This window comes from Radiomyces spectabilis (assembly GCF_025331425.1).
Source record: "Radiomyces spectabilis strain NRRL 2753 chromosome Unknown BYT42scaffold_3, whole genome shotgun sequence".
Lineage (NCBI taxonomy): Eukaryota > Fungi > Mucoromycota > Mucoromycetes > Mucorales > Radiomycetaceae > Radiomyces > Radiomyces spectabilis.
This window is the reverse complement of record NW_026251928.1, coordinates 1,669,908-1,693,304: the sequence shown is the minus strand read 5'-3', so window position 1 is coordinate 1,693,304 and position 23,397 is coordinate 1,669,908. Positions and strand designations below refer to the sequence as shown.

General features: G+C 42.2%; 10 protein-coding genes across 10 annotated transcripts; 7 read left to right on the top strand and 3 right to left on the bottom strand.

The window, feature by feature from the left end:
- Positions 1–435: 435 nt before the first annotated feature.
- On the top strand, positions 436–1,391 carry BYT42DRAFT_631625 (uncharacterized protein; the record flags this gene model as incomplete). The annotated part of the gene is made up of 1 exon (XM_051572456.1): positions 436–1,391. A coding segment is annotated over one exon (675 nt), but the record flags the coding sequence as incomplete, so codon positions are not given.
- Positions 1,392–1,414: 23 nt separating this feature from the next.
- Positions 1,415–1,633, bottom strand: BYT42DRAFT_492151 (uncharacterized protein; the record flags this gene model as incomplete). Its single annotated transcript, XM_051564128.1, has 1 exon — positions 1,415–1,633. One exon carries the CDS (start codon positions 1,631–1,633, stop codon positions 1,415–1,417), a length of 219 nt encoding a protein of 72 aa, XP_051426384.1.
- Positions 1,634–5,981: 4,348 nt separating this feature from the next.
- Positions 5,982–7,828, top strand: BYT42DRAFT_560550 (uncharacterized protein). The gene is made up of 2 exons (XM_051567245.1): positions 5,982–6,207; positions 6,379–7,828. Exons 1-2 carry the CDS (start codon positions 6,128–6,130, stop codon positions 7,415–7,417), a joined length of 1,119 nt encoding a protein of 372 aa, XP_051426383.1. The 5' UTR covers positions 5,982–6,127; the 3' UTR covers positions 7,418–7,828.
- Positions 7,829–11,001: 3,173 nt separating this feature from the next.
- BYT42DRAFT_468088 (uncharacterized protein) lies at positions 11,002–11,199 on the top strand (the record flags this gene model as incomplete). The annotated part of the gene is made up of 1 exon (XM_051563535.1): positions 11,002–11,199. A coding segment is annotated over one exon (198 nt), but the record flags the coding sequence as incomplete, so codon positions are not given.
- Positions 11,200–12,025: 826 nt separating this feature from the next.
- Positions 12,026–12,679, top strand: BYT42DRAFT_560546 (uncharacterized protein). The gene is made up of 2 exons (XM_051567244.1): positions 12,026–12,258; positions 12,347–12,679. The coding sequence occupies exons 1-2, from the start codon at positions 12,221–12,223 to the stop codon at positions 12,597–12,599; spliced, it is 291 nt and encodes a 96-aa protein (XP_051426381.1). The 5' UTR covers positions 12,026–12,220; the 3' UTR covers positions 12,600–12,679.
- A 1,233-nt stretch (positions 12,680–13,912) lies between these two features.
- On the top strand, positions 13,913–14,131 carry BYT42DRAFT_492068 (uncharacterized protein; the record flags this gene model as incomplete). Its single annotated transcript, XM_051564122.1, has 1 exon — positions 13,913–14,131. A coding segment is annotated over one exon (219 nt), but the record flags the coding sequence as incomplete, so codon positions are not given.
- Positions 14,132–15,260: 1,129 nt separating this feature from the next.
- Positions 15,261–17,964, top strand: BYT42DRAFT_560542 (uncharacterized protein). Its single transcript, XM_051567243.1, has 11 exons — positions 15,261–15,368; positions 15,432–15,452; positions 15,507–15,575; positions 15,640–15,711; positions 15,790–16,272; positions 16,342–16,403; positions 16,466–16,596; positions 16,665–16,756; positions 16,812–16,978; positions 17,033–17,114; positions 17,190–17,964. The coding sequence occupies exons 1-11, from the start codon at positions 15,302–15,304 to the stop codon at positions 17,825–17,827; spliced, it is 1,884 nt and encodes a 627-aa protein (XP_051426379.1). The 5' UTR covers positions 15,261–15,301; the 3' UTR covers positions 17,828–17,964.
- Positions 17,965–17,971: 7 nt separating this feature from the next.
- BYT42DRAFT_560540 (uncharacterized protein) lies at positions 17,972–19,657 on the bottom strand. The gene is made up of 6 exons (XM_051567242.1): positions 19,245–19,657; positions 18,972–19,165; positions 18,826–18,906; positions 18,729–18,740; positions 18,397–18,648; positions 17,972–18,319 (listed from the first exon to the last, which is right to left on the bottom strand). The coding sequence occupies exons 1-6, from the start codon at positions 19,471–19,473 to the stop codon at positions 18,134–18,136; spliced, it is 954 nt and encodes a 317-aa protein (XP_051426378.1). The 5' UTR covers positions 19,474–19,657; the 3' UTR covers positions 17,972–18,133.
- A 154-nt stretch (positions 19,658–19,811) lies between these two features.
- Positions 19,812–20,383, bottom strand: BYT42DRAFT_239575 (uncharacterized protein). The gene is made up of 2 exons (XM_051562660.1): positions 20,188–20,383; positions 19,812–19,997 (listed from the first exon to the last, which is right to left on the bottom strand). The coding sequence occupies exons 1-2, from the start codon at positions 20,316–20,318 to the stop codon at positions 19,919–19,921; spliced, it is 210 nt and encodes a 69-aa protein (XP_051426377.1). The 5' UTR covers positions 20,319–20,383; the 3' UTR covers positions 19,812–19,918.
- An 853-nt stretch (positions 20,384–21,236) lies between these two features.
- On the top strand, positions 21,237–23,251 carry BYT42DRAFT_560537 (Alpha/Beta hydrolase protein). The gene is made up of 3 exons (XM_051567241.1): positions 21,237–21,911; positions 21,985–22,040; positions 22,118–23,251. The coding sequence occupies exons 1-3, from the start codon at positions 21,352–21,354 to the stop codon at positions 22,981–22,983; spliced, it is 1,482 nt and encodes a 493-aa protein (XP_051426376.1). The 5' UTR covers positions 21,237–21,351; the 3' UTR covers positions 22,984–23,251.
- Positions 23,252–23,397: the final 146 nt, after the last annotated feature.

The following is a 23,397-nucleotide window of genomic DNA, read 5'->3' as shown; positions in this document are numbered from 1 at the left end:
AAGCCCGGACAAAAGCCAGGACAAAAGCCAGGACAAAAGCCGGACAAAAGCCAGGACAAAAGCCAGGACAAAAGCCAGGACAAAAGCCAGGACAAAAGCCAGGACAAAATAAGCCCGGACAAAATAAGCCCGGACACAAAAGCCAGGACAAAAGCCAGGACAAAATAAGCCCGGACACAAAAGCCCGGACAAAAGCCAGGACAAAAGCCAGGACAAAAGCCAGGACAAAAGCCAGGACAAAAGCCAGGACAAAATAAGCCCGGACAAAATCTTTGTATATTGAGAAAGATCAGAATTTTTTTTTCTTTACAAATTAAAGTCTACTCTAGTTTTTATATCGTTGATTTAGTGTATCTCCTTGGCTTTTGTCCTGGCTTTTGTCCTGGCTTTTGTCCTGGCTTTTGTCCGGCTTTTGTCCGGCTTTTGTGTCCGGGCTTATTTTGTCCTGGCTTTTGTCCTGGCTTTTGTCCTGGCTTTTGTCCTGGCTTTTGTCCGGGCTTTTGTCCGGGCTTTTGTGTCCGGGCTTATTTTGTCCTGGCTTTTGTCCTGGCTTTTGTCCTGGCTTTTGTCCTGGCTTTTGTCCTGGCTTTTGTCCGGCTTTTGTGTCCGGGCTTATTTTGTCCTGGCTTTTGTCCTGGCTTTTGTCCGGGCTTTTGTGTCCTGGCTTTTGTCCTGGCTTTTGTCCTGGCTTTTGTCCTGGCTTTTGTCCGGGCTTTTGTGTCCGGGCTCATTTTGTCCTGGCTTTTGTCCTGGCTTTTGTCCTGGCTTTTGTCCGGGCTTTTGTCCGGCTTTTGTCCGGCTTTTGTCCTGGCTTTTGTCCTGGCTTTTGTCCGGGCTTTTGTGTCCGGGCTCATTTTGTCCTGGCTTTTGTCCTGGCTTTTGTCCTGGCTTTTGTCCGGGCTTTTGTCCGGCTTTTGTCCGGCTTTTGTCCGGGCTTTTGTCCGGCTTTTGTGTCCTGGCTTTTGTCCGGGCTTTTGTCCGGCTTATTTTGTCCTGGCTTTTGTCCGGGCTTATTTTGTCCTGTCCACAATGCTGCCTCGTCTCTTTATCGAACCTGTCCCAATCTCATTCTCTCCGTTGGTCATTTCAGGGTTAATCTCGCATTCTTAGCGGTGTTGGGTTAAATGTCGAAACAGACAACCTACGTAATGATCCAAAACGAATGTGCGATTAGTGGAAAACGGTAAGTGGCAATCAGACAACAACAACAACAAAAAAAAAAAAAAAAAAAAAAAAAAACCAAACCAAGAAACAAAACTTTCGAATTACTTTTTCTTCACACTGTTGCAGGCTCATGTAATCCTCTGGGATAAAGTGTCTTCCTACAAAAACCTATAACGCTTAACCTTACTCTTTGCCACTGCCCAGAATTGTTCAATTGGGTTAAGCTTTGAGAGTAAATAGGAATGGCCTTTCATATGTGGGTTTTTATGAAACTAATGTAGTGGCCTGCAACGGTCCCTAAGCTTATGTATCCATCAGCCCTTTTTGGAGGCGTTGGGGGGTTCACACCAACTGTGATCAAGCCTGCTGCAGAGATAGCACCCAATTTAGACGTTGTGTTTACCCTTGTAGTAGGCCGGGTAACAATAGCACGAGTACCTTTTGTGGACCATGCTCTTGATCGTTTCATTTTTATGTCAAAAGCACGCTCATCAAGAAGCATGCAATTCGTTAAAGATTCATGTCTGTATTTTCCCATTTGCAAACCCAACCGTATCGTTCCTCAATCTTCACTGGGCTATTTCTTTCGACAGAATGAAAATCAGCCTCCTTCAACGAAAGGTTGCACTCACGTCTCATAAGTTATGAACGGATCTGCGTGATGCTTTAAGATCTGAAGTCTCTTTAATAAATGCTCCGTCACTTCAACAACAGTAGCAGAGGGATTAGCATCAATGCAAGTTGGTACAGCTGTTTTATATGCTCTTCAGTTAAGGTACACCTACGATCTACTTTTTTTTACAGTTCTCAAAAATACTGTCAGGGCAAAGCATTATACCGGGTGACCCCACCTATAAGCTGTTCGAACATGAATGCCCCAACTGGTTAGCTACAGCTGCTGCACTCATACAGTTTACAATCTTCAGATCGAAAAAACCTTATCCTGGACCGTGTAACGCCACATATTCTCGGCTTACAATATGGATAGGTGAGAAAATTACCAATCTAACAATCTGTGGCATTTCATGTCTGAGTGGACTCTCGTATCCATGGCATTCTGTATGTATTCAAATGATTTCAAGAGAAATTTCGATAATATTGACATTGGAATTGCTTGCTCAGTCTTGGTTTGTTATATTCAGCCTAAGTAATGAAGTCCAGGAATTCAAAAAAAAAAAAAAAAAAAAAAACCATCAGTGTCTCAAGGTATTTTTGATGTTTTTGTTTGACAGAATTGACCTGCATTGGATTGATATGATTAAAACCGGATCATTGTGTCTTGAAGACCCTGTAGATTCGCTTTATTGAAAATCCAGGATGACAATCACGATAAGAATATTACAGTATGTCACTTACTTGAGGTTCGGGTAAACTTAAAAATCGCTGTATATCATTTCAACAGGTAGGTTTCAAATAGGGTGATGCAAGAAAAGAAGACATCAATGACGCAGCAGATGAGCTCCACTCTCTCAGGAAAAAATATCAAGATAGTTTATTTTGATAATAATTTTGATTATATCCGCAAAAGTGCTTTGGTACGATATTGATACTTTAACAGCATTAGCAATCGATACAGATTGCGTATATATAGCAAGGCGCAATGGTTTTGTAATGTTATATAAGCACAGAGGGTGGATTTGGGAACAGCAGACTAGTAGATCGCTGGATATTTTGAACTGCGGTTTTCCTTCCCAATTGAAGTCCGATAGGGTCCACAGTTTTGGGAAACTGAAACTAGACTTGATGAACGATCTGCAAAAAAAAGGAGTGTATCAATGGTGTTCCGTAATAGCAGCATTACAAGTAAGCTGTTGTATATTTGGCGGAGGAAATTCCCAATTGTATATTGTGGAATAAAAAAAGAGACAGGTTGATGCAGCGGCAAACCCCGTGGATCCACGCGGCCTTGCCGCACCGCAGCTGTCATTGATGCCGGTTTTTTTTTTCTTTTTTCATTTCGAAGTACGGGAGACGGACGATTTGTCAGTGATTTGAATGTCGACTGTCATCGCCGATTAAAATGGGATCCAAAACCGGAACCAAATTGAGCAGTGCTTGCTGGCTTTGAATGGTTTGTAAAAAACAGTTACACAACTCGCTTATTCCAACACAGTCGGATATAGGTTAGTAAGCCCAAATTCAGTTGATGGGCTTCCACCCTATCGTAACCAATCTATCCTGAATGTCTTATATTTCTACATGCCAGGCTGCTGTATCTCTTAATCTTCCAAGGCAAAATAATGGCTTGACATTTTCGGATTTGGGCAATCGCCGTTGTCCGGTCAATATACGGTTGTCCACAGCGCCATGTCGACATGGATACGTCAGCAATAAAGCTTAGTTGGTAAATTTTATTGTGTGGTGTTTGACGGTTGATGCAAAAATGATCCAAATAGATAGAAATTCATGCCTTTTTGCTCACCATGAAGGAGTAACAAGCAATCCCAGATGGATCCAGTCGAAATTTCATTGCCAATCCCCAAAAGAAGGAAAAACCAACGAAATAGAACAATATATTCTGCTTTGCATGATAGAATAACATCATTGCAGAATTTTGATTGGGTGTGCACGTACGATTGCTTCATAGTGAAGACATCATTCTTATTAGCGATCGACTTGTAGTTAACGGCTAATCCTTCATGCCATCTGATGGGTAGTTTTGTGACACAACACGATTTAGATGGCAAGAAACAAAAAGATATCAAAATAATACCGACTGGAGCTTTTCTCTTTCGGAATCCAATAATAGGGTATCATGGTTCACTGTGCTGATCGACTCAATTACCGAGGACACAAATTACCCAATTTAATTTACGCCAACCTTGACCCAAAAGCCATGCAGGGTAGAGACGACAATGGACAAAAAGGAGGATGATTGCATAAAAGAATAAAAAAAAAGGTCGAGTACCGACAAAGTGATGGAACGAAAAAATAAAAATGTCATTCAAGAACATCAGCATGATTATGGGAAGAAACACGATCTATCTTTGTGTAGGAATACTTTGTCCAGTTTAGATGAACAGAATCCTCCATTTAGCAATGCCGATCGTCGGTCATCCCAGGGGTCAGGTGAACCTCATTGTCCCAAAACTGATGAGAACGCAAGTGGTTTTCCATGTGGTGAAAGAAGGTTTTGTGCAATGTTTTCGGATGTAGCCATCACCAAGTCAAGAAAATGTTGCCGCGTCCATGTATTGAGGACACATACTTTTTTTGTTGTTTTTTCTCTCGCTATCATGCAATGTGTGTAGAAACGTTATAGGCGTCATCGACATCATTATTTGCATAAAATTTAGCAGCTTTCGGTTTTTTCCTATTAAGTGTGAGAACTTCAATGAAATGAACCATATGTTTTTTGGATCCATTGAACCAACAGCCATAGTAGATGATGTCGTTTTTGAAAAAAAAAGGACACTAACGATTCTCAGGGAACTGTTTTTAAACACACTAGATCTGAACACAATTTATGCTTTATTTACGTTGTTTTGATTCAGAGATTCTCAACTCTAAATCTTTTTCACTATCTCTTTTTATATTCTGACGCACTTTTGCAGAATGCATTATGAGGGGTTATGCAATCTTTAAACACCGTCGGTACGCATGGTTGCTTTATTATGAAAAATAAAAATAAAAAAAATAGTGGATGTTGAGGGATCCTGGAAACGGTCCATAGTTTGACCGTTCGCAGATTTACTTGGTAACCAAAACGGGCAAGTCCGAACCGTTGAAGTGAAACAACCGTTGAAATCGGAGTTTGCGATGGCGAAGAAAGGAAAGTGGACTGCCCAATCTGGTCGTCGAGGCGGATTGTGTTCGTCCAAGGGGAGCTTTAAAAGAACACGACAAATACGGAAGAATCGGAACGTGAATCTCGTCCGTCTATAGAATGGATTGCAGTGTACAACGCTGGGTAATAAAAACCATTAAAAGAAATTCAAAAAGACTTGTTGGAAAAAAAAAGAAGAAAGAGACATCACAGAAAAAAGGCGCTCTTGGATGTGAGCTATGGATGGGAATGTTTCAAAAATAAGCTCCAGCCACTTGTAGAAGATCTTCATGTGTTTAAACAAAAAGTACGGAAACGTTGACAAATGAGAGCTTGAAAACGTCCCAATCTGTCCAATCGCAGGAATTTCGAGGCGGACTTTTGACACAACGACCAATATTGTATCGTGACAAATCCGTCAAGGCATAAAGCCGATGATGGGATGCAAAGGGCGTGTTCCAACTGGGGTGAAGCGGTTGTTGTAAAAATTCTGGGTTTTGGAGACACTTGATGGAAATCTAGTAGTGAAAATAAAATATCACGATACTTCGACGGTTCATCCATGTTGGGTGTTGGAATCCACTATCAAAAAGCAGCGTTTTTTTGTTCTTGCTGAATTCCAATTCAGCTGCCCCATCACTGTTCGTGTCGCTTTCAAGGCTTTGTCGGTCGGGTAACGTAATACAAGCAATTAACATTTTTGACTTGTATCTATGGTGGCGATTTAAACTTGGCGGTGGTTGTTTGTTTCGAGTGTTGAGAAGTTGGACTTGTTTGGAAAAATAGAATGGAACATGGGTCCTCCTTCTTGAAGATGAACGAGAGGTCCATTTCGAAAGAAAAAAAAAACCGTTACTGTGATCATTGTGAAACAATTCCCGTCATTTTTTCGATCGAAAGGTTTTTGGGAATTAGCTTTCACTCGGGACAGAAAATCGCCCTTTCATTTTTAACGGTCCGACACGGTTTGTGTAACAATGTGCAACACAAGAAAAGTGGAATGGAGGAATATAAAAGTTGCAAGCATTTTTGAGACTTTTTGCAAGGCCTCTTCTAAATCCACTTTCCGTTTGGCATCTCTTTTGGTTGCTCATACCCTTGCATTTTTTTTCCTTTCATTTTTCATTCATCTCCCCATCTCTTTTATTTACTTGCTTTTTCTCATCGATCACTTCAGATCCACAGTTTTCTTTCATAATGCCTGTCCCAATCGAACTTAGCAACTCCCTACGCCGTATGAGCACCATCACCGTGCCAAAGCAAGATATCAACTTTGAGTAAGTTTCCCCGCCTACCACCATCAAATCAGGGAAAAAACCCATCCCTATACACCCAATGCAATCCACATCCATGCAATGCACATCACCCAGTCTACGCAAGTTTTTATTTCATGGATGGCTGATCTGGATTGTTCCAATTTTTTTTTTTTTTTTTTTTTTTTTTGGCAGTTCTTATGATTTTCAACTGTGTCTTCCTCAGACGGATATCAAAGATACTTTTGAATCGCGCGAATTGGAAGCTGCTTTCTGCCGGGACTTTGCCTGCTGTGGTTTGGTGTTGAACGATCTTCACGATCTGTTGCAGCACTACGAAGAATGCCACGTCCGCTTGGAGGACGATGATGCTAGTCTGTATGATGATTCCGAATCCGGTTACTGGTCCCCGCCTTCTCTTTCTTATTCGTGCTCGTCTTCGGCCGCTTCGTCTGTGGATGGTTCCGCTCCCAGCAGTCCCGTCTTGAGCACCGAGTCGGTGACGCCCGACATTCATCTTATCAAGAAGAAGGCCGCCGCTTACTTGTCTGATCTGTACAACTCAAATCCTTCTTCCCCTGTTTCCTTGGCTTCTTCCTCATTGTCTAGCCCTTGCTCGTCGGCCCCGGTGTCTCCTCTGTCGCTTGATGACGATGTTTTGCATCCCATTGATATTGTGGATGACGAGGCCACATTGCCCAAGAAATCTGTCGGAAAGAAGCGCTCGTACACTCAAATGTCCAACACTACCGCATTGGATCTTCTTACCCAGTCCGCTGCCAAAAAATTGGCGCTGGCCAGTCATTCCCTGGGGGATTTGAACACCCCGATTTTGACAGATGAAGATTTTCTGGCCCAAGCCGGGGCCCTGTTGGCATCCACTCATGCCAATGCCAATGCTGATAAGCCATACAAATGTCCTGTTCCCGGTTGCGACAAGGCTTACAAGAACCCCAACGGGTTGAAATATCACAATCAGCACGGTCACTGCAACTTGGTCAATGACGAATACGAAAACATGGCTTCCAAGCCCTACCAGTGCACGATTGGCGATTGCGGCAAGCGATACAAGAACTTGAACGGTTTAAAGTACCACATTGAACACTCGCACATGGCTGCTTTGAACCATACCTTGGCCACTTTTGGTCATTCCATCTTCAATACACCTTCGGCCGTTCCTACTCCCGAAGCCTCCCCCGTCTTATCTGCCGCCTCTCTTCCATCTCTTTTCTAAAAAAGAAAAACTGACACTTGTATATTCATTTTGCATTTTCTTTTCTCTCTCTCTCTCTCGTTTGTCTCTCTCTCCCGCCCTTCCTGTCATCCTCTCTTTGCATCTCTTAGCATCCCTTCTCTTTTTTTCATCTTTTTCATCTTGCTGTAAATATTTTAGCCATCCCTTCTTATCATTCACATAATCTTTCAACTCTGGTCATTTATGGACCGCTGCTGAATTTTTTTGATGGATGATCGGGAATACTTTATGTTCGTTTGCGGATTGTCAATCGATTATCCGAAAAAAAGTTAATGACTAGTCTTTTATTTTATTTTTTTTGTTTTCCCTAAAATTTGTTTAGCCTTCCATTATTATTAAAATATCGAATTGTTTGAAAAAAAAAAAAAAAAAGAAGAGGAGAGCCCTCACTGTTTTATTCACTGATGTTGTCCAATGCGTATTGTTTTTCCAAGTGTAGGAAGCTGCATGAAAAGGAAAATATGGGACAAGGCGAAAAAAACAAAAGCGTGGATAAGACGGTTGTATATGGTAAAGTATGAAAATTGAGTTTAGCCACTGCATGACAGGGTGACCCGGGCAACGTTGCACTGGACCTAACAATATTGATAAATAGCGTAACTGTGCTGGTTTCTGCTTGGCAAAAAGAGAAATACAAAAACGAAGCTCAGCTGCTTTAACTGGCAGAACTACTTTCTCCAATTGTTACGCTAAAGGCATTGGGCTTTTTAGCTCTTCAACTTTGCCGAACCATACAAATGACTACGATATCATTAGTATTTTGTAAAAATAGCCTGGGGTTTATCCCGATAATTATTGATTGGTTTTTTTTCACAGACGAATCAAAAAAGTCCCAGAGACTCCTTTTTATTTTTTTGGTTTCCCAACCCGGTGTAACCTAGTCAACCGAAAAAACCCTTCATTCCCCGCTCATTCGAACAATGAACTTACTTTCACTGCCACGTATCCGCCATGTGGTGACACAGTACCAGGTCGCATAACTGCTTCATGTAACGAACAGAACATCTATCGCTCGTGCCGCAACTCCCCTTGGCGCAAAAGCCCAACATGCAAGGAACGACAATCGAAAGTTATTGTTTTTTTTTCAATCCCCATAAAATGTGAATGATCCCCGGAGGATGAAAACGGAACGAAAAACTGAAGTGAAATTATCAAACCGGGATTGAGCATGGCGTGGTGTGGTGTGATGTGGTGTGGTGAGGGGTTATAAATGTTGCGCAAATGACAGAAATAAATGTCTTTTTGAGTGACATCTTCCTGTTCTATCAAAGCTCTTGTTGTTCAGTCTTCCCATCTTGGGGTGTGTGGAGCCTATCAAAAAAACGTGTCACTGAACTTGGTCACACTACGGTATCGCTTTTGAACAGCTTGCTGAAGATGGACTTGTTTCTCTTACCCCAGAATGGGGTCCTGTGTTCAAAAATGCCGCATGACGACAGATGCACAAAAAAGTAAAGAATACCTATTTAGGTATTTCTTTTTTGTTTGTTTTACTTATCTTTGTTTGAATGGTTATTTTGTTGGCGTGCAATGGAAATATCAGATGTCGTACTTTTCGGAAAGGCGACTTTTTTGGAGTCATTTGCGATTTTTAAACTGGCGGTGTGCGACATTTAATTTTTTTTTTTGTTCGGAAACGAGGGTCTTTTGCTGCATCTTAACTTTTTTTGACGGCTAGGAGTTCTTTTTCTTTTCCCTTTTTTTTTCAATTTTATCTCCTTTGTAGCCCTAGATATATCACCATCAGAGGATATACACAATAGTGTTTTATAAATGCTGTGACCGGATGGGTTCTCCGGTTCAGGAGTTTAATTGCATTCAATTTCGGACTGACCTGAGACATCACCTTGGAATGAGATCTGTTATCGACCAATGCTTCTATTTCGGACCTATTGAGTCCAATTGACGATAGGATAGAATGTCTGACATGGGGAAAGGAAAAAAAAGCAAGTATATTCGATGCAAAGGGCAAGATGGAAAGACTTCCCCGTTAATCATTTTTTCCTTGAAATGAAAAAAGAACAAGCCATGGTGAAATCTATAATCACACTACGGTATCCTTTCGTTGTGTGTTTTCAAGGAATGGAATTTTATATTTTACTACTGTTGTAATCAATTGCAAGGGACCACTTGCTGCAACGATAGGAGGTAGCCCTCAATAAGTCGCAGATAAGCACGCTTGTCACACTTGGCTCGCTCGATAGGTATGTTATGCAAAAAGTTGCATGAGATGACGCTTGACGACCAAGGCGACGGCTGTCACTTTTTTTTTCACGCACGTTCAATGACAGTGCACTAGTTATCTTGACTCACAATGAATTCAAACATCAACCGAAAACTCAATTATCGTTTTCTGTCGCGCATGAAATGCCCTAAAAAGTGATATTTCGTTTTTCGCAAAAAAGACACCAATAGTATTATTTAATTTTTGTTCGTGTCGTATGTCATTCCCTTGAATCGGGTCTAACAGCAAGATGCATAACCGATGAACATCACCCGGACGGGTTTTTCATCCACTCCTTTGTAGAGTAATTGATATTGATATTGATATTGTGATTATTGTTATTGTTGTAATTACATTTGGTTTGAATCCCTTTTTTTTTTTTGGCTTTTCAATTCCTTTCTCTTTATCTCACTCTTTTCTGCTTTTTCTTTTTTTCAAACAATTTTGCTGCGTAGCAACATCTGCATCATACAAGTGTGCTTGTGAGGCTAAGCAGACGCACCGTGAGCATGATCCATTCATCCCTTTCAATGATGCATTTTGCATTATCTACCTTTTACATCCTTTTGGTTTTGACTTGTGTAACGCAGGCCGATGTACATTTGTCCAAACGCGAACTTCCATATGATATCGCCAACTTCAAATCCTTTGGTAAGTGGTTAATGTCACACGTCCCTTGCCTCCTCAATTTCCGCTGTTGCATTACCCATTCATTGGTTACGAAATGATAGACCACAGAACCACCACTGCCACTACCAAACCTTTGGATCATCCTAGCCATCTACCGTCGCTTCCAGCCATGTTAATAAAGGATGATCACCGAATAATGATCACGGATCCGCATCGTATCGCCACAGCTGTGATGATCCGAACCGCCAATATTCCCAGCTCCAGTTCGGCTGTACCATCTTCCAGTTCCATGCTTTCGCACGCCAGTGCCAATTCTTCCTCCGTGGTACACGCCACCAGTACCACCGTTGTCGTGGCCACCAATGTAAGCCATCCTCCCGCCAATGGAAGCGCGCCCGTTTTAAACAACGGTAAAGAGCACCCCACTGCCATAAAGTCAGGCCCTTCGTCGGGAGCTATTGCCGGTATCATTGCCGGTTTGTGTATCGCCATTGCAGGTCTCGCAGCGTTTATTATCATGCGACGCAAAAAAGCCGCGGCGCGTTGTCATAACAGTAGGATCCGTCGGCAATCGGATCCTTTCACTATGGGCTTTGGTAGCCATGAACCGGCGCCTTATCGTAACACGGTGGTGTATCCTGAAATGTCCTATGCCACGACGCATAACAGTTATAACCCGTTTGAGTCACCGCGGGATGCAGATGAGCGATCAGTTCCATCCGGGTCTTTGGGTGTCGGTATTGTTGTGTCAACCTACACTCCTACGTTGCATGATGAAATCAGTATACAGCGGGGCGACCGAGTCGAGTTACTGGCTGAATACGATGACGGCTGGTGTCAAGGCATCAATTTAACGCGTGGGAATGCCAAAGGTGTATTTCCGAAACATTGCGTGAATTTTGCATCAACGTAATCTTCGAAGAATCGTCACTTCATCCAAAGCAAGAATCCCACTATTCATGCATAGTTTCACAGTTTATTTTTGATCCATTGCTCTCCCTGTATATCTTTACTGATCCCAATTTATTTAGTATGATAAAAAACCATATAAACTCATGTTTCTCTGATATAATCGTCAATTTTTTTTCCCTCACGAATAATAATGAGTCAACGAGTCTATATCGTACCCATCAAGTAACTTGTCAAAATAGTTTTCATTTTTGAAAAGCTTGGCAACATTATAAGCATTGTTCGACATGTAGGCTATCTGTTCCGAGTTGTCAGCGGAGAAACGCTCATGTCTTCACGGCTTGAGACGAAGATTCTCCCAAATGCAGAAGGTGAGAAAAAAAAAGCAAGCGAGTGTAAACCACATCACATCACGTCACATGGATCACCTTTTTTGATCAAACTATGCGGGTCCTATCAAAACCTGCTTCAACCTGTCAAGATCGCTGGAATGAGAAGTTTGGCTTGAAACCGAAGCTTTACAAAGAATCGTTCGAAATTTCCTCTTCTTTCCCCAATTTTTCGCAACATTTATTTGGGAGTTCATCGTGGAGAAACGGGTGTCCGTGACTAAGTGGCCACGTAGACATATTGGGCAAATTGGGGGCGGCCTGTGGACTTTTTTTTTTTTTGTTCGGCTTTGGGGCTTTTCGGACGAATGACGTTTTCAGAATGTCAGTCATAGACCAGTTGGCAGAGTTGGGACGGAGAATGTGGCCCAAATCTCATAGATGGAAATATTCTTATCCGAAACATGCCACTCACTGAGCGTCCCATCACTGGGACGGTTCTCCATTATCGCCATAAAGATCTTCAAAAGAGTACCTCAATAGTACCTAGGGAAAAATTGGCTGCATGATATCACCGCGTCGTAGAAAGTTTCCACTCCTTTTGTTATAAATAAGTGGCTCCAAGAGCAACTGTTTCCTCTGTTTTTTCTCATTACTCTTCTTATCAGAAACCACCAGTAAAGAAACAAAATGGCTTGCCCTTGTACCACCAAAGACAACAACTGCACGTAAGTTGACCAGCGTCAATTTTTTGACACAGCCCCCAGCCTCTGGTGTATCAGTTGACTAATTCTCATTGAAATATATCTGCAATAGCTGCACTCAGGCTGCCCAATGCAAGTGTGGAGATGACTGCACTTGCCCCCAGTGCAAGGCTCATAACAAGCACAGCGACAGATGCGCCTGCAAGGGATCCGGCAAAGGTAAGTTTATCTCTGATGATTTATATATCACAGCCACAGACGGCACTGACCATGATGGTTTTTTTTTTTCACAGGCTGCGACTGCGGCAATAGCTGCAAGTGCTAAACAGCTTGACGAAAGTCTCACCATTCTCGTTCTTATGTGATATATTGTCCACAAAAATTGTAAAAAATCACTTGTTTCCTTAAATTCTCAGGAATAAAAAAAATACTGCTGATATGCGTTATGTAACATTCATTGTGTCACCATTTTTAACAAGTCTCTTCCAAAAGAAAATGCCCCAGTTTTTGACATGTGTCGGATGGGAGGGCAACAACGCAACATAGGGTGCTTGTCGGAAAAACAACCCGAGACCACTGAACATGATAGCTGTGAGGAAAAATTCGTTGAATACTGATAATAGCTCACATGAAGCGCGTTTCTCATATTTTATGCCGGCAATGGTTTCGGCAAAAATTTTAATATGCCTGCGGCGCTTTTCAGTATACTGAGACTGTGGCTGGGATAGCTTTAATGAGGAATCTGTAACAACCAACAGATATGTTACAGTTGACCTTTTTTACTCGCTGTGTGACGGAATTGCTCTATTTACGGCAAAAAGGTGTCCTTGGTTCTTTTTGTCTGTCTGCTCACAAGTTACAGGCAAGCGTAGCGCATCTATCGACCTAGTGTTGATATCACTTTTTAGGTGATAAAGAACAAAATAGCAAGTAGTCGTGTACAGTATGATAGATACCATTAGCTGAAAGATGAGCATTATGTGCTTAGTTCAAGTAACACGGTTGAAAAAAGTTGCTTTTACCAAATGTTTTATAGTTAAGCCATAGACTTCCCAAAGAAGAATTGCATGTTTTCAAAAGATCTCCATGACTTTAGTTTGGCAAACACTTGGTGCATTCCAAAATTCACCCCAATGCACTCCAAAATCAATTAGCGTGACGTCCCGCTAATGAAAAAAATTTGAATGCTGACGCGTCCACTGAGATCTTTTTTCTTTTTGATTTCCACCAACTTGCCCAAACGTCTCTAATATTACTGCCGCGGTCGAAGCTTTCAACGATCTTGTGCAAGTTTGTCCTACGGCAAGTACCATTCAACTGCCGATGTTTCCGACGCTGTTGCCGAATGCGAACGGAGGTTCAACATCGTACTCAGTGTCATAACGATTTCAGCGACCGTGTAACCTGGGTTCACCTGCAAGCATTACGGTGGATGTAGAATCCGTAAGGGTGATGTCGTTGATGAAGCCGTCGAGGACGAAGAAGCTTCAGGTTCGCACGGTAAAATCAAGCCAGAAAGTTGGCCCCGGATGCTCCAGTTCAGGCACTCGAAGTTGACTGAAGTGGAGTAAATCTTGGAGTGACCAAGTGTTGTCTATCAGTAAGGATCATTTAAAAAATAATTTCTTAAAATCATAACTGAATCTCTTGTTATATTAGAGACAACACGACCAAAGGGATTGCAAATTCCCTGCCGAAGCATCAAGCGCTTGTCCACAGCTTGAAAAACGATGGACACACAATCGTCGGCTATGTCCGGAAATCGTTAACCAATGACCATAAAGGAAACCAAATCAAACTGCTGCAAGCAATGTGCGACAATTTTAAGGAAAGGTCGATGGTGGACGTGGTCTTTGGCTCCACTTACAGCAAAGCAAAACGATCCGTTTTGCAATAGAGACCACAAAAAACGCAAGAAAACCGTCGAAGATGATGATGATCTTGGCAATACACAGGGTAAAACGTCCATTCAACCAATCTTCAGTGTTTAGTTAATTAAGATGTTCACTTCCTTAGATATGCTGGAGCTCATCGCCAATAAATCGAAGATCTCCAAGGCGGCCTTGGATCACGCTGGTTTAACCACGAACATCCATGATCTAAGAGAATTTCTGTGGCCATATAATAATAATAATAATAATAATAATAATAATAATAATAATAAAAGGTTATTATCAATAAGTTGCCCTTCACCCACGAGACACTTGTGTATGATTGCGATGACTTGGTGAAGGATGATGAGGTGTTGCAGGCATTCGATTGCCGAATCCCATCATTCCAAAAAAGCAAAGGATATCCGTGAAATTTTATGCATTTTTTATTCGAAACGACATCCATGCAAAATAAAAAAAAACCAAAAACAATAGTAAATCATTAGAATTTTACTGTGTTGTCAAAGTGAAAAGCAGGATAGAGACGGGATTTGGAGTTTGACTTGATGATCAACTTCGACTGTTTTCCGTAGGATCATGAGAATAACAAATCTTGAGAACTGTACCATCGATTTTCTTGAAAAGCCTAGCATCATTGTCTTTGGTATATTTTTCGCCATAAAGCATGCAAATGGCTTGATTCCTGCTTATAGTTGTCATTTTGAAGCAAACAGGACAAAAATCGAAAGAGTTCCCACAAAACGTCGAAAGAACTCGCATCCTCTGCTTGCACTAACACCACCTTATGAGGCAAAGCGGGCCTTTCTTCATACTTGAACGATGGGCATGAGGCTCGTCGTAATGGTTGAATGAACGGACAAGCCTCCGCAGGCGCGAAATTGGAGGAAAGAAATGTTACGCGCGGCAAATGATGATGAGCACCAGCAACATTACGATTCTCGAAAGGATTTGGAGTGAAACTTTGAAGTGCACCAAGTATTAGCGTTTATTTTTCTCTAATTCAATTGAGGGATGCTTTTCTATTCACTTGAAGTAACTAGTATAATAGAATGATTTCATGGCAGAGGAAAACCGGGAGGGCAAGTTTTCTGAAACCGCAGCAGAAGGCCTATTTTTCAAAGCCAACCAGCAAACCCTTTTTGTCACGATCGGGTTGATCAGAACCGTTCTGCCTTATGGTACCATCGAATAAACTTCCACCATGTTTACGTGAATCGAAATGTATTATTCATGTGGATCTTGGTGAGTAGCGCATGGCTTGATTTGGGTCTGTTTTCATGCTCTCCATCTAAACTATTGCAACAGATTGCTTTTATGCCCAAGTTGGTAAAAGTCATCGCGCTTTTTCTATTCTAAGCAAAAGACTGACTGTAGAAGCAGAACATGTGCGCTTAGGTATACCCCTCGATCAACCCTTGGCTGTTCAACAATGGTGGAGTGTCATTGCAGGTAAGTTCGCACGTTGATTCTCATTCTCCCTGGTATAACTTAAACATCAAGCTCTTCACAATAGTCAACTATGCCGCACGAGCCAAGGGAGTAGCTAAGCAGATGCCCTCCCCAGAGGCAAAGAAACTGTGCCCAGGTAAACACTAAACTTTCTTATTGCGAGACAACAATTCCAGGGAAAACGGGATGACTTTAATCAATCAATGGTTCGCAGATATCCAACTCGTTCATACAGCAACATATACGGAGAATGATACGGAACCTCAGTATCATGTCGATCCGAATCGGTCCACTCATAAAGTGTCATTGGAACCCTATCGAGCCGCATCGAAAAAGATTATGAAAATTTTCGGACGATATTGCACCATTATCCAACGGATTGGTCTGGATGAAGCTTTCATGGACGTTACATCAATCGTCAATCAGCGTATCATTGATTGTTACATCGATAAAGACCCAGACTTGTTGGAAAAAATAGACGACGATGAATGCGATATACCGATCGATTGGGATACTTTGGGTGTTACTATTCCCTCAGAGGAGGAGGAAGCGCAAGCCAAAAACGGGGAACAAGATGGTTCACAGCGACCATGGGCTCCCACGACGTGGTGTGATCTTCAGTTGGCCATTGGCGCCGAAATTGCAGCAGAAATCCGCAAAACAGTGTTTGATGAGCTCCATTACACTTGCTCCGCAGGTAAGCCAAAACGACCAAATGTTTTTCGGGTCCAGTGAGGATTTTACTAAATATGCTGTCATCATCAAGGTATTTCCCATTATAAAGTCGTGGCCAAGCTGTGTTCCAGTCGAAACAAACCCAACAAACAGGTAACAGCGTTGCGCTATTTGGAGAGGAGCTCTTGGGATCACTGACTTTTTGAATCTATCAGACCATCCTTCGAAAAAACGCTTTAGTATCGTACATGAAAGATGTGCCGTTCAATAAGATTAGAAATCTGGGCGGCAAGTTGGGGACCGAAGTGGGAGAAGAATTGAACATTCAAAAAGCAAGCGATTTATGGCAAGTATTGTGACCAAGGTCCCTTAGTCTGATGCAAAGGCTTTTTTTTTGTTAATTGCTTTCTACAGGCCATATGCTTTGAAAGAGCTTCAAGACCGATTTGGCAAATCTACCGGATTATGGCTTTATAATATCTCGCGAGGAATCGATAATGAAGAAGGTAATGAAATACCCATCACCGATTAGGCGGGACAAGGCATTGATATCTTGGTTAGTGCAAATTACTACATCACCAAAGTCACTGATGGCGGCTAAAGCCATGCATCCGCCTCTAAAATCTGGTAGAGAAATGGAACGATGGTTCAAAATTTTAAGTACGGAGCTGTATGCCAGAATCATGATCAACTTTGAGGAATATGGTACATGGCCAAAGAGTATTGTGGTAAGTAGATGATGGCCGAAAAACAGAGCAGGTCAACGTCTCACAGAGCAACAGGTCCACTATCATCATGCTGCCCAGCCGGACTGGAGAACCAAATCTTTACCCATGCTACCCAAATCATGCATAAAGTCGCCACGTAAGCTCACGTTTGCAAAAAGTACATATACAGACAGGCAATCATCGAGTAACTTGTGAATGCCCTTGTTTACAGATCGATTAGCCGAGCTTGTTATCAATGCCACTAACAAGCTGACAATGTATCCGTGCAGAGGACTGTCATTGCAGGCGTCTGGGTTATCGCTGAATGAAGCAGCAACGACAAATCAGAATATTTCGCGGTACTTTGTGGCAGAACCCGCAAAGAAACCGTCGTTGAGTCCACCAAAAAATGATTTATCGGCCGAGGACACTGTTGATATGCTAGCAGGTAGTTTATCGGATGATGCACCATTCACCGAGGATGACGAAATGTTGTTGAAGAAAGTCGAGGAGAACCATGCTTCCAGAACAAAGAGTGAGCCTGCAAGGATTATGTCCCAGGACATGGGGCAAAATCAATCGCCTACACAGGAACAAGCGTGGACGTGCGATAAATGTTTCAAGCGACTGCAACATCATGAAATTGAAGAACACACCGATTATCACTTTGCTATGGAGCTGCAAGAACAAGAACGAGGTCCCGCGGTGGCAGAGAATTCTCGGAAACGCGAGTTAACCCTGCATGATCAACCACCATCACTGTCGCCATCCTCCTCGTCCTCCTCCTCATCGAAGCGATCAAACCACGCCAAGGATGCTCGTGACAACAAAAAACGTCAAGTGCACCTTTTCTTCCAACCACGACCCTAGCAAGTGGAGAAAAAGAAAAAAAGATGAATGATTATAACAGCACGAAAACAAACGAGCAATCACCATATTCTTTTATTCCTTATTTAAGTCAAACGTCATTATTGTAAAAGTTCATCCTACTATTTATTAAACTCAGAATGTTAATGTTTGTATTACGAGGGTATAGATGCGATGTATCGAAATAAGGGGGGAGGGGAGTTGGGATTAAATCATCAATATAGAAATGAGCGACCGGCAAAAAACCCCCTTAATAAGTGGCCAAGTTGTGTGCGTCAGATACACTATACTCTATTCATGAAAAAGCCCTTAAAAACCATCATCGCTGGTTTGTTTCGCATGGGCTTTTGCGCCGACTGTTTTAGGTGGTGATAGGGGAGGCTTGACATCGATGGTCTCCCGTAGTGCTGCGGAATTCGTCAGTGCCTCATTACTGATGGAATCCAATTTTTCGTGTCGTCCATGAGCCTTTTTCTTTGAAGGATTGGTGGTGACCTGATAAAAAAAATGTGGGTGAGTGTCGTGCTATGCGAATTGGCAAAAAAAAAGCCGAGCAGTAATTGACATCTTACCCAGTGAATGACAATCACATTGATCATGACATCGATATTACATGTTGTTAAACAGATGGCACCCCGCGTTTGACCACCCATGACAGTAAGGGCAAAGATGTTTGCAAACGAGACCAGAAGCGATACAATGGAGGCAATGAATGTTTTTCGAGTCACATCGCGCACACGCGAGTATTTCAGTGCGTTGCCAACACTTTTCGTTGTACGCATCAACGGCTTGATAAATAGAATGGTCATATACGCATTGAAAAACTAGAATAGAAAAACAAGTTAATAATCCATCCGCCAACTAGACGCTGTGTACTCATTGGTTGAGCTGAATGAATCCATACAAGGTCATAAATCTAAAATCAAATATGAATGTAAGCAGGTTTAAGACATGGCAGTAGGAATCTCCTTTTTTTTCTTTTTTAATGCAATGGGGCTTACCAATAGCGGGATGCTGGCGTAAATATGTAACCCGATATAGCATATACCGTCGTCGGCAATGAGAGCAATATGGTAAATAAACTTCGAGAACATTGCTAAAGTTAGCAATCAAAATGTGGATGGTCATGTCGATGACATGAGCTTACCATAAGAGTGAATATGATAACATATGGCGTCAACAAGAGAATGTGAAAGCGATACGATTTGCTTTGCCAACGATCGCAACGTGCTGAAGATACCACCCAAACACGTTCTACCAGCCACAAGTACACGACAATCTTTGTAGATGTATAGAAAAGATCACATGCAATCTCGGACAACAAGCAGGCAAGTGCATTGCCTGTACATACAACACCATATGAGTTTTTTTTTCTTTTGAACTTGGTCGTTCGGTTAACACGATGGGCTGTTTTAATTACCATTATGCGTATGCATCAATATGAAGGACATGGTAGTAAATGCCCATGAGAGAACAAAAAGGATAAAGATCAGCCAGCGAGAGTAGGAAAGTTGTTTCAGCGGCATTTGTAAAAACTTTATGCCAAACAGAGTGGACATGACGCTCACGGATAACAGAGCAATGATCTGAGCGAGAAGTTCCACCGAATCAGGCTGTGAAATGTACATTGAGATGTCATTCGGTGGCATTGAATCGAAAAAGAAAAGCAAAATGGCCGCTTTTTGTTAGTTTGAAAACCCAGACTATGCATATATTTATACAATGGGGTTAGCGGTGAACCAAGGTTCATGATCCACCGAAAGGTAATAGACATCACACAACGGAGACTTTTCAGCGCCTCAACCTTAAAAAAAAAGAAGAAGAATTGCTTAGATTGACTCCTAGATTGACTTGGACGCACGTACACCGTCTCCCCTTTTGACAGCAAGAGAAATAGGGGAGGAAAATCAGAAGCTAGTCTATCTGAAGATTTAGACTACTTCAAAGACCCCATCCCTTTAGAAAATTCATTCACTCCTTTTTCATTCAAGAATTCGTTTGCATCAGTGTTCTATATTGATATTGCTTCGGCCTAATGCAGAAACCCACAACTAGATCTACATACCGCCGTCTTTCCCTTGCACTTTACGATTGTTACAGACCCTTTTGCATCGGTCTGCACCTCCTGCGAAAAAGGAAAAGGAACTCCGTCCCATGATTGAAAACGACAGCTCTAGAGATAAAAAAAAAGGAAGGAGTTATTGAATGTGGACTTTTAGACCTATGGCGCCGCATCTTACTACGGTATCGTTGATTAAAAGCGTTCAATGCAAAGCATATCAGCGGTTATTTTTGCCTTTTTTTTTTTTTTTTTTTTTTTTTTTTTGCAAGCTTGAGTAACAAACGTTGGAGATAACTCATACCGTAGCAACGAAACGACCTGCTTTGAATTGATAACGGTGGTTACTCTAAGGCACGTCGCAAAATCCATGATGAAGAGGAACGGTGTCAAAGCCCCGAGTGAGACTTTAAACTTTTGCAAGTCCATTATCATCCACCTCTTGATTTTATTTCTTTTGCACTTTGCTTTTGAGATGAGCTTTTGCCATGTCTTTTGACGGTATGTTCATAAGTTTAGCATAATTACCAGAGATGCATTGCTTGAAGATGCCTTTTATGCGCAATACTGTAGGTGCTGTTAAAGAGCCTGAAAGTCTCCTTTACGTGTATTAAAGTGCACGCACTTGTGTTGACAAAAGCAATTATCCTGGGAAGATGGATATGTATCGAGATCTGGTCCAAGCGCCCGTTGCTGACTTTAGCAGATCATGCTTCGTATGTCAGCATGCATTGTAATAACTGCAGCGCTTTTCGGCTCACAGAGGCCATCCCTGATCATCGCACAACTGTTGCACGCGATAAAAAAAAAGTCTGGATCCAAGGTTTGGCAAGATCGTACGAGATTCTGTTTTAGGGACGACGAGTAAACGGAAAATCATATGACCACAATGGTAGGACAAGCATTTATTCAAAGGTACAACACATCGTTTTTGCCATATGAGATCAAACTGTCATTACATGAAGGGCACGATCATTGGGTGCTGAAACCAGTACAATGCGCAAATGACTGCACATTCACAAAAGAATTGCAGAGTGGAGGTTTTGTCAATAAAAAAGGTCCCCTACACTAGGGTCTCCTCAATTGCAATAATGCTGATTCAAGCGTGCGAGCCAAAATTACAGCATGAAATTCCCGACAGCAACCCAAGATCAACGCATAGGCAGCGATCTAACAAAACATAAAGGCAAGTACTAAGTGAAGCAAAATGTATGATGTGACGGGAGTAAGTAAGTGGGCACTACGGATGGATCGCTTGATGAGCCATTTTTTTGTTTTGTTTATTTGGTAATTTCACAATTTCATATAAAATTTCGAAACAAGGTTTTGGCATTCTTTTTCATTAACACTGGCTTTTTTTTTTCCTTTCTTTGATCTATCGATTGGGTTGAAAAAGGAAAATTGACGCATGTGCATCAGAATTTAAAAACCCTCCTTTTTCCTACCAACACACCTCTTGTTTTTACGAATGAATCGTCGAGACCCACAACGATTGATTTGTCCACATCATCCTCTTGACGATCCTTTACCCTCGCCCGTCTCGTTCTCTTCACCGCCGCTCCTTCCCGTCACCCGCGTTCAAACGTCACGGTCCACTCCTTTGCCGAGAAAGAAGAACAAACGTTACAAAGACGTGTATCAGCACAGTGACAGTATCCTTCCTCATGTTTACGAATCGCATCCTACCTCGCCCATTCACCTTCCTTGCCAAACCAACGACGCTCACCCCATTCCTTTCTTAAAAACCCTGCCGATCAGAAACAAGCGGTGCAATGCCACCTCGCCACAACGAACCACACGCGTGGATATTCTTCAGGAACCACGACTTCACCAGACATTTCAATACATTGGCCATCCTCACGGTCGCATCAAATCCCATCGCGTTGGATTCGCAGAATACGGTGCTCTCGACGACGGTCATCCTGCAATTGTAATCGGCGGGCACGGCTGCAGTCGACTTGTAGGCGTCATGTTTGAAGAAGTAGCTCAACGCTATGGCATCCGCATGATTTGGCCGGAACGTCCAGGGTAACCACAGTCTTGGTGCTAAATGACGCCATGGAAAATATACTAATAATTAGTATTTGTTATTCTTCGTTAGGTATGGATTAAGCGAAGAGTGCAATCCACAGGATCTGAGTGCACTGGAATGGGCAGGTAAAAAAAAAAAAAAGGTGGAACTTGAGAGTGAGAATTCAAAGTGCGTTTCAACTAAACCGCGTTTTCTTTGATAGATGTTGTCATACAGTTGGCGGATCATTTACGCATCCGCCGATTCAGTCTTATTGCTCAATCCGTAGGGACCGTTTTCGCGCTCGCTATTGCCCTGAAGTGTCCCTCACGGGTGCTTGGACCTATTTATTTGATATCGCCGTGGGTATCGACCCAAGCAGCCAATACATTCAAATGGACTCGACGATTACCGGCTTCACTCGTTACACGCACCATTTCTTTGGCCATGGATGTCATGTGGATGTTCAATAAAGGCATGTCGAAAGAGAGCTTGCCATCACGACAAAACCCCAACCGTATCTCCGACGAAGACTCCGTTTCGGATTCGTCGACGAGAACCAGTGATACCAGTCGCGGCAGCAAAAAGAGCCCTCTTGGATCACCGGACTCCAGTATCCACAGCACACTGACCGCATTTGAGGAAGACGAACTTTTAGCGTCATTGGAAGACGACAATCTAGAATTATCGACGGACTTTCCTCCGCATCGCCCTTTGAGACATGTCGTGCGACCGAAACATGTATCGCTGTATTTGGCCATGAATCGATTACGCATGTCCGAACCGTACAGTCAAGGCCAATTAGGCGACGTCCTTGTGGCGTTGGAAAAGTATCATTCTTTCGGTTTCAGCTACTCGGAAATTACGACTTCGGTTTCTGCGGTTTGGGGTGAAAAGGATGGATTAATACCGCAAAAAGCCATTGATATCCTTGCCAATAGTCTACGAGATGTGCGTCTGAAGATCCTGGATGGTGAGAGCCATGATTTGGTATGGAAAGAAGGGGTTATGGAATGGACCATGCGAGGTATCGCCGAACGGTGGCGAGGCAAAGTACACAAAGGCGAACGCCCGGTCGTTCACCACTGATGTCTACACGGAACCCATCGCTTCACATCGTTTTCATTCTTTATTTTCTTCTGTTACACTCATTATCATTTTTTTCCTATTACTATTATTATTACTTATTATCATTTCTTATTTTCTTTTACGGTTTATTCATTCATTACAGTATTCTCCTTATAATCTCACTTTTTGTACGTTTAACTCGCAAGATACCGCCACATTGTGCCAATTTTCTAGCATATGTTTTAAAAATCCCTTTTTTTTTCTTCAATACATTCGTTTTATTATTACCCTGTCGTCTGGTCTGTTATAAAGTTGGTGGCATGTTATGTAGCTGATCAGTTTAATACAAGGTCAAAAAGGGAATGAAAAATACGATGTAATGATGGCCCATTTTAATTACAACCGAGATCTTCAGATATGCAAAAGCATCATAGA